Raw genomic sequence first — 9,180 nt, forward strand, 5'->3', positions numbered from 1 at the left:
CAGTATGTTTTTGCCCATAAACAGTGTGTTAGAAAGTAAGCCCTCAAACAGACAATTACCCGCTCATGCATGGCCACCTCTGTAGGCTGATGCCTCTGGTGCAAGTAGTTTGATGTCTCAGTGGCACAGGGGAGGCAAAGAATCATGAAAAGACTCCTAGACCGTCTTTTTACAAACCCCTAACCAAGGGTTTTGATTTTTATTAAGTACAAAGAAGAATAAAGAAAAATACAATTGAAGGGGGATGTTACATACCTTTTCGAACTGGTTGAAAATGCCTTGGCTTGTTCTTATCCTGTCTTGTTATGAGCTAACCAAGGGTTAGGGTTTTGACTTTTATTAAGTACAAAGAATCTGGTACAGCCTGTTCTAATCACATTTCATTTATCATCACACTTTAAATCTAACACAAATATTTTAAATATAAGCAAACACACTTTATGTTTTATCAGCAAAAAATTTTTTATACTTACAAACCTCTAAGTCTAAGCAAAAACATTTTAAGTCTAAGTTGTTTCACACTGGTTATCTTATGTTTGCAGCATTCGCACATTTTTATTTGTTTAAGAGCAAGCTGGATTTAAGCAGTTATATGACTAAAAGTATTTTAATTGTAAGCTATGAGATTGTCCACGTTTTCGCTTTTTTAACTTTAGCAACAAACATTTTCAAACAATTACAATGATGTTTCCCGAAAAACAATAGTCCTAAATTCCGTTTCACCAAAACAATCACCAACCAAAAAGACTGAAGAGAAGTGAAAAATTTAAACATAGAAATCAAAGAAGACAAACCAAAGATAGATCTGTGAAAAGCCTATCATTCACTTCATCACATGAACAACAGCAGAGTGTTTAGAGCTCAGTTCTCTTCCTCCTCTTCCTCCCCTCTTCTTTCTTCTTCTCCTTCTGCTTCTTGAAGATCTTTCCATCTGGTTGCTTCTTCCAGCTCAGTTTGGCATCTGCTGGCAACCCCAGTCTTTTCTGCATCTGGAGAACAGAACCTGAGTCTTTCAGAACCACCTTTCTCCATGGACTGTCATAAGCTCCCAGTTTGTTTAGTGTGCGACTAGAGGATCACTTGGGTTTGATGTTTATGTTTATGTTTATGTTTATATAGTTTAGTTTATAGAAAGTTAGTGGTAATGATAACAATTATGTCAATAATATCAATGATCAATAATGAACATAAACACCATAAATATACAAATCATAATTAATAAAAAACACTTCATTAATTTAATGTAAGTTGAACAGATACGTCTCTAGAAGCTTCTGGAAAGACCCAAAACTATCGCAGCACACACACACAAGTAGGAACCATGACACGAACGCTCCCAACACACACTCACAAGTAGGAACCATGACATGAACGCTCCCAACACACACTCACAAGTAGGAACCATGACATGAACGCTCCCAACACACACACACAAGTAGGAACCATGACATGAACGCTCCCAACACACACACACAAGTAGGAACCATGACATGAACGCTCCCAACACACACACACAAGTAGGAACCATGACATGAACGCTCCCAACACACACACACAAGTAGGAACCATGACATGAACGCTCCCAACACACACACACAAGTAGGAACCATGACATGAACGCTCCCAACACACACTCACAAGTAGGAACCATGACATGAACGCTCCCAACACACACACACAAGTAGGAGTGTGGACTCACCTGCTTTAGGACGGCCTTCAGCGTGTCAGGGTCGTTCATGTCCACACCTGATTCTACCGGGAACTTCACTCTCACAATCTGCCTCTTCACCTCCGGCTCTGCACAGAGCAACACACACATGCAAAGATTATTTGGATTAACTATTTGCACTAAGGGTTAAGGTTTTAAAACTCTGGACAGCCAAGACAAATCAACATTTACACACGTATCCAACATGCACAGCCAGAAATGCAGCTGACCACTAGATTCCATATTGTTGGTGGAAAGAAAAAGGTCCAGGACAAACTCATAACACGGGGCAGATCTGACCCTGCAGTTATATAATCACTAGTTATTATACGGCTCTTCACAATGCAAGTAGAACGTTCTATTGACTTGAATGGGATTTCCCAACGTTCTACCAGTCATTATTTCTGGATAGAGGACCTAGAAAAAAAATCTTGACCGCTGTCAATGGCAACGGAGTTTGTGCTTCTATTTCAGGTCTTTCATATCACTCCGCAATGGAATTTAGTTGAAAGTGAAAGCAGAGACGGTTGAGAAGCTAACTATTTCATTTTGTTAGCTAAAGTCATTGCTTAAGACACATTGTGGTAAGTTTATTTTCTCGTTTTGGCAAGTAGCCGTATAATAAGCGGGATAATGTATAGAACGCCTGGTCTTTATCGGGAAATAGGTCCCTTCAGGGCGGAACAAAACCCCTCCACTGCGCGTCGGGGTCTGGTTCGCCGTGTCGGGACCTATATCCAGATAATGACCGGCGTTCTGGGACAGCCATAAGGTGCTGTGTCGACCAAACGCGTTTTTTGCGCCGACGGCGACAATTTTCAATATAAAGTCTATGTAGCTCAGCGTTCACAGCGCTGAGCGCCCTCGGCGGAAAAAATCTCTCGGCGCTGACCGTTTTTTACCGCAAAGTTGAAATCAGCAGCGCCGGGCTCGTCAATGTCACTTCTCGTTATAAACCGTCTCTGTTTTTGGTAACAACAATAAACATTTATCGAAGCACAGAGAAAAGGAGGTTGAGGGCGCTCTGGCCGTAAAAAACGTGTTTGGTGGACACAGTAGGGCCTACCTAAAGCGGCAGACTTCCATTCATTTCCAATGGGAGAGGCCACTTGCTTTTCTACAGCTAATTCTGAGCGATGCGACAAGGCAACTGCCAATCGGAGTGATGTAGACATAGTTTGTTGCTTGAAAGTACACTTGAAAAATGTATCCAAGATAGCAGTATTTCAGTATTAACGAGTAAGATTTGTGGCCTCATATTTAGCAAGAGTTATTGAGAAATATGCACTATTAAATCTAAAAAGACAGGTTTTGTAACCAAAAAATACATTTGAGAACCATGTACATAGATGTAGCTGTACAACTCTCTGTTGGCCACCTAGCACATAGAAATCTGTAGCCATCAACCACCTGCAAAGCACAGCCTGGTTTACAGCCCAGTATTGTAGCTAATGTGACTGCGCAGCCCACTATTGTAGCTAATGTGACTGTGCAGCCCACTATTGTAGCTAATGTGACTGTGCAGCCCACTATTGTAGCTAATGTGACTGCGCAGCCCACTATTGTAGCTAATGTGACTGTGCAGCCCACTATTGTAGCTAATGTGACTGTGCAGCTCGGTATTGTAGCTAATGTGACTGTGCAGCTCGGTATTGTAGTTAATGTGACTGCGCAGCCCACTATTGTAGCTAATGTGACTGCGCAGCCCACTATTGTAGCTACTGTGACTGTGCAGCCCACTATTGTAGCTAATGTGACTGTGCAGCCCACTATTGTAGCTAATGTGACTGTGCAGCCCACTATTGTAGCTAATGTGACTGTGCACCCCACTATTGTAGCTAATGTGACTGTGCAGCCCACTATTGTAGCTAATGTGACTGTGCAGCCCACTAGTTACTGTGACTGTGCAGCCCACTATTGTAGCTAATGTGACTGTGCAGCCCACTATTGTAGCTAATGTGACTGTGCAGCCCACTATTGTAGCTAATGTGACTGTGCAGCCCACTATTGTAGTTACTGTGACTGTGCAGCCCACTATTGTATCTAGCTTCAGGGGGTGCTTGACTCATTGTCATGGTGAAAAAGAGACTTAAACAGTTTAGTTTAAGAGGAATTCATACTCATTATTACATAAGTCCTTGTAATGTCGAGTCCTTGCCCCTGTCTCCAAGAACACAGCCTGTTGTGCAAATCTGTGTGTATAGGAAGTACCTTGGCATGGGTTTGTAGCGTTGGTAATTGTCACTCCAGGAGGCTTCTCGTATCCCTCGTTACAGGCACAGCTAAAGCTCCCCTTGGTGTTGGTGCAGACAGCATTGGGTCCGCACAAAGAGCTGTCTCTTGCACACTCATCTGTATCTGTGAACGACCACAAATATCTCAATTATGCAGCACTCATGTATAGTTGAGGCCACAATTATTAGCCCCCCTTGTGAAATCAGACATAATCCTTTGTTTATACATGAAAATGACCATTTCCAAAAATGTGTTTATATGTATTTTGTGATATGATTTGTGACAAGAAAAGGAAAAAGTGACATGTTCAAAATTATTAGTCCCCAGACCATTAATAGTCAATAGTGTAGCCACTTTGCTCAACTGACAACAACTTCTTTGGATAGTCTTTTACTAGGTTGCCACATATCTCTTTAGACACTATTTAGCTCCAGCTCGTCCAAACGGCATGGTTTTCACACACACTCTTGCTTAAGCACATGCCACAGATTCTCAATGGGGTTGAAGTCTGGTCTCTGTGTCGGCCACTCCAGGTCCAGGACCTTGATTTTGGTATCCTTTAAGACGTTTTGGACCACTTTTCACATATGCTTTGGGCCAGTATCATGCTGAAAGACCTGGTGGCGACCTAAGCCTAGACCAAGAGCAGACGTCTTGATGTTATCCCTCAAAATGTCAACATAATCTTTCTTTTTCATGATCCCATGCACCCAAACAAGGCTCTCTGTGCCTGAGACAGCAGAACAGCCCCATAACATGATGCTCCCACCAGCATGCTACACCGTAGGAACTGTATTTTTATGGTTGTAGGCCTTCCCTTTTTTCGCCAAACATACAGTAGGCAACATCCATGTGCCCAAACAGCTCCAGTTTAATCTCATAGGACCAAAGGACAGTCTTCCAAAACAATTTTTTATCTTTTAAATGTGCATGGACAAAGTTCAGTCTGACTTTGAAGTGCCCCTTTTGGAGTAGTATTTTTTTTCTCGGCCAATGACTTTGGAGGCCTCCACAATAAAAAGCCCCCGCTACTGTCTTCCTCAAGACTTCAACCCCAGAGGTCTCTAGGTCAGCAACTATCATTTTGGTGGATGTACGGTGATGCTTGCTAACATCCCTGATGATTTTTCTCTCAGGAGATTAAGATATTTAGCATTTTCATCCACACCTAGGTTTGTTAGGTACAAAGTTGGAACTCTTTGTACCTTGAAATGATGCCTTGCACAGCTGTTCTACAGACTGTGAAGCATCTAGAGATTACAGTATAGCTTTCCCCCATAGTATAGGCCTCAATGATGTTCTTTCTGAGGTCCAGACAGATTTCCTTTATCTTCAGCATGCCTGTAAAGGCAGTCCCCTCTCAGACAGGTGTCCAAGTGCCCGTAGGCCTGTTCCTTGGAGTCTTTAGGTAAACGATCAATGCTGATTGGATGTTCAGGTGTTGACTGGGCACTAACTGACTGCAAAGGTGTGGCTTGAAAGGTGACAGGCTGATCGTGTGTGTTTTAAGATTAAGCATTCCTAATAGTAATATTAACACTCCAGAATGCACCAGATACTACAGTACATAATAGCACTGGAGAATGTTTAATTTTTCAAATTTTATGAGAGATGAACATTTTAGGGAGAATTTTTGGGTAATGTTCCAATATTTCAGGGGGGCTAATCATTTTGACCTCAACTGTATGTACTGTATATAAGTCAGTGATCTGATATTGTAATATAATAATATCAGTAGTAGAGATGCACCGATAGATCGGCTGGTGACCGGAATCGGCCGATTTTCACGTGATCGGCCATGACCGGCGACCGGCCGGTCAGTCTGAGACATGCTGATTTTATGCCGGTCAAATGCACTCGCACATACTTGTAACAACATCACTTAGCTGAGATAGCAAAGTTTGATGAAGCTAGCAAAGGCCAACACTCAGGACTGGATAAAGCGCTAATACTGAGTGTTTTCTATGCAGCGAACGCTGTGCTTTGCCATATTGCGTGGAATTTACTGAGCTGTCACTTCAGGTTGCAGCGCTCATCTCCGCCCGTCCTTGCCGCTATAATTGCGTGCCCACAGCGCTGAACCACAAGCGCTGTCAACAAGCAGCGACATAGCCTAGGAGTAGTTATGCCTACTGCACTTAAGCAGCGACATAGCCTAGGAGTAGTTATACTGCACTTAAGCAGCGACATAGCCTAGGAGTAGTTATACTGCACTTCAGCAGCGACATGGCCTAGGAGTAGTTATGCCTACTGCACTTAAGCAGCGACATGGCCTAGGAGTAGTTATACTGCACTTAAGCAGCGACATGGCCTAGGAGTAGTTATACTGCACTTAAGCAGCGACATAGCCTAGGAGTAGTTATACTGCACTTAAGCAGCGACATAGCCTAGGAGTAGTTATGCCTACTGCACTTAAGCAGCGACATGGCCTAGGAGTAGTTATACTGCACTTAAGCAGCGACATGGCCTAGGAGTAGTTATACTGCACTTAAGCAGCGACATGGCCTAGGAGTAGTTATGCCTACTGCACTTAAGCAGCGACATGGCCTAGGAGTAGTTATACTGCACTTAAGCAGCGACATGGCCTAGGAGTAGTTATACTGCACTTAAGCAGCGACATGGCCTAGGAGTAGTTATGCCTACTGCACTTAAGCAGCGACATGGCCTAGGAGTAGTTATGCCTACTGCACTTAAGCAGCGACATGGCCTAGGAGTAGTTATACTGCACTTAAGCAGCGACATGGCCTAGGAGTAGTTATGCCTACTGCACTTAAGCAGCGACATGGCCTAGGAGTAGTTATACTGCACTTAAGCAGCGACATGGCCTAGGAGTAGTTATACTGCACTTAAGCAGCGACATGGCCTAGGAGTAGTTATGCCTACTGCACTTAAGGCGAGACACGGCAGGAATAAACATTTTGTTTCGGTTTGCCACCTTAGCATTTATTCTTTCGCACTACTACAACAACAAAGTCTGACATTTAGAGGTTTATTTCATTACCTTTTGTCTACCGCAACCGTGATACAAAACATATCATGAGTGGTGTCGCTGGAAAGCTGTGTTTCTCCTGCATGACGTTATGGCATCCAAATATGGACACTTCCTTTGTATCCGCAAGCAATCGCGAAAGTTCAAAGAAGAGTGTAGACTGGGAATTGCATGTCATTGGCTGTGTTTCAAGGCTGTTTTCTCAAAAGTAGTTTTTTGTAATTTTCCAACATCTCAGCCTATGTAGCACCTATGTATAGGCCTACCAAATTATCCAGTTATACACTTATCAGTAGCCTATTCTAAAGCTACTTACAGTGGGATATTTGATGTGAGAAGAAAAACATAGGTGTTCCCACAGTGCATTTCTATTACTGTAGGTCTAGTAGTGTGTGAATGTCCCACACTGGAAATACTGCAGCTGAAGAGGACTTGAAGAAGAATCTGTCTATTCAAATTTTTTTACCAGCCATTGATAAGTTGATTACATTTCTAACATGTTGTATTAAAGAAAAGATAGAAAATAACCATTGTGTGTGCTGTAAAGTGGTTAGAAACAATGAAATCGGAATCGGCTAAAATCAGTATCGGCCGGTCAAATTCTATGAAAAATCGGAAATCGGAATCGGCCAAAAAATTGCAATCGGTGCATCTCTAATCAGTATTTGATGTTTAAATAGCTGCTGTGTGTATCTTATATAGTGTTAAAATATTTAGTCTTATAACTATGATACAGTCGTGCTGCTGACATTGGTTTTTAAATTTGATTAAGTGGCCTAATGTCTCGTCAGATTTAGTTAATTCATTTAAAGAGACCTTATGCAACTTTTTCATAGTCATAAAATCGCTCAGAAATCGTTGTTTTGCTTGACTGACCAGTTTCATCGAAAACAGTAATATTTCCTCCCGCCCCCAGTGTCCCTATCCGCTATTGCAACCTTGCAGTTTCTGCAGGAGACGTATCGTCTCCTGTTTACATCTGGAAGTCTGAGACGCGTAAAGAACAAGAAGAACCACGCTTGCAATTTATATATTTATATAGAGCCTATATATGTGCGCTAAAGCTGTTGGAGAAGCTATGCAGAGAAATATGCAAGCATAAAACAAGCGAAAACGAAAAACGAAACCGAAACCAGAGATGAAATCGCAAATCCTGCATAGTTCCTCTTTAAAGAAAATTTAAATTCCAGGCCAGTCCTAAATACGGAACAGCAACTTGCATGACACGCTGAAAGGTTAAAGGTTATACCAGGCGTTCAATCACTCCTACTTACTCACCCACAGGAGTTTCCTGCTGGTTGAGGCCCTGCAGGACTCTCATAACCATGTTTTAAGCATCAAGTGTGGTTCAAAAATGGCAGTTTGGAAACGTTTACAGATTGGCCCTGAGTATTTGCACTGTCAGTCATTTAGCTCAAACTCAAACTCGTATTCTTTAATGTCATTGCCCCACTGGCTCCAACAACACAGCATGACATGCATACCAGTACATATGGGCAATACCTTGGCATGGGTTTGTAGCGTTGGTGATTGTCACTCCAGGAGGCTTCTGGTATCCCTCGTTACAGGCACAGCTAAAGCTCCCTTGGGTGTTGCTGCAGACAGCATTGGGTCCACATGTAGAGCTGTCTCTTGCACACTCATCTGTATCTGTGAATGACCACAAACCTCCCAATTATGCAGCACTCATGTATGTATATAAGACAGCGATCTGATATTGTAATATAATATATCAGAAATGTACTATGTTGTATTACTAAGTCTCTAGTGCTGACATTGGTTTTCATTATGAGTACCGGTAATTGTAATATACAATTGTGCCATGTACACTATTGAATTATTCTTTACCTACAACTACCCCATCACATCACTCAATTCCACAGCAGTCCTATATATAAGACAATGACTTGCACTACAGAATCAAAGGTTGATCCGTGAACCGAACTGGATGGGGGGAGGGGCAGGGAGTTCTTGCCTGCTGGAACACCCTGAACAGGTACCACTGGTAATGTTCCTTGTGATGTCTAGTCATTGCCCCACTGGCTCCAACAACACAGCATGACATGCATACCAGTACATATGGGCAATACCTTGGCATGGGTTTGTAGCGTTGGTGATTGTCACTCTAGGAGGCTTCTGGTATCCCTGGTTACAGGCACAGCTAAAGCTCCCTTGGGTGTTGCTGCAGGCAGCATTGGGTCCACATGTAGAGCTGTCTCTTGCACACTCATCTATATCTGTGAACGAC

The 9,180-nt window shown here is 42.6% G+C and overlaps 1 protein-coding gene across 1 annotated transcript in view; it reads right to left on the reverse strand.

Moving 5' to 3' along the window:
• Window positions 1-263: 263 nt before the first annotated feature.
• Window positions 264-9,180, reverse strand: part of LOC134059863 (L-selectin-like) — a 47,348-nt gene continuing 38,431 nt past the window's right edge. The window contains exons 5-9 of the mRNA XM_062516394.1: window positions 9,023-9,169; window positions 8,436-8,582; window positions 3,920-4,066; window positions 1,700-1,797; window positions 264-989 (exon numbers count right to left, since the gene is read on the reverse strand). Coding sequence (XP_062372378.1) covers window positions 855-989; window positions 1,700-1,797; window positions 3,920-4,066; window positions 8,436-8,582; window positions 9,023-9,169 — 674 coding nt within the window. The 3' untranslated portion in view covers window positions 264-854. The remainder of the gene's footprint in view (window positions 990-1,699; window positions 1,798-3,919; window positions 4,067-8,435; window positions 8,583-9,022; window positions 9,170-9,180) is intronic.

This window comes from Sardina pilchardus, chromosome 16 (assembly GCF_963854185.1).
Source record: "Sardina pilchardus chromosome 16, fSarPil1.1, whole genome shotgun sequence".
Lineage (NCBI taxonomy): Eukaryota > Metazoa > Chordata > Actinopteri > Clupeiformes > Clupeidae > Sardina > Sardina pilchardus.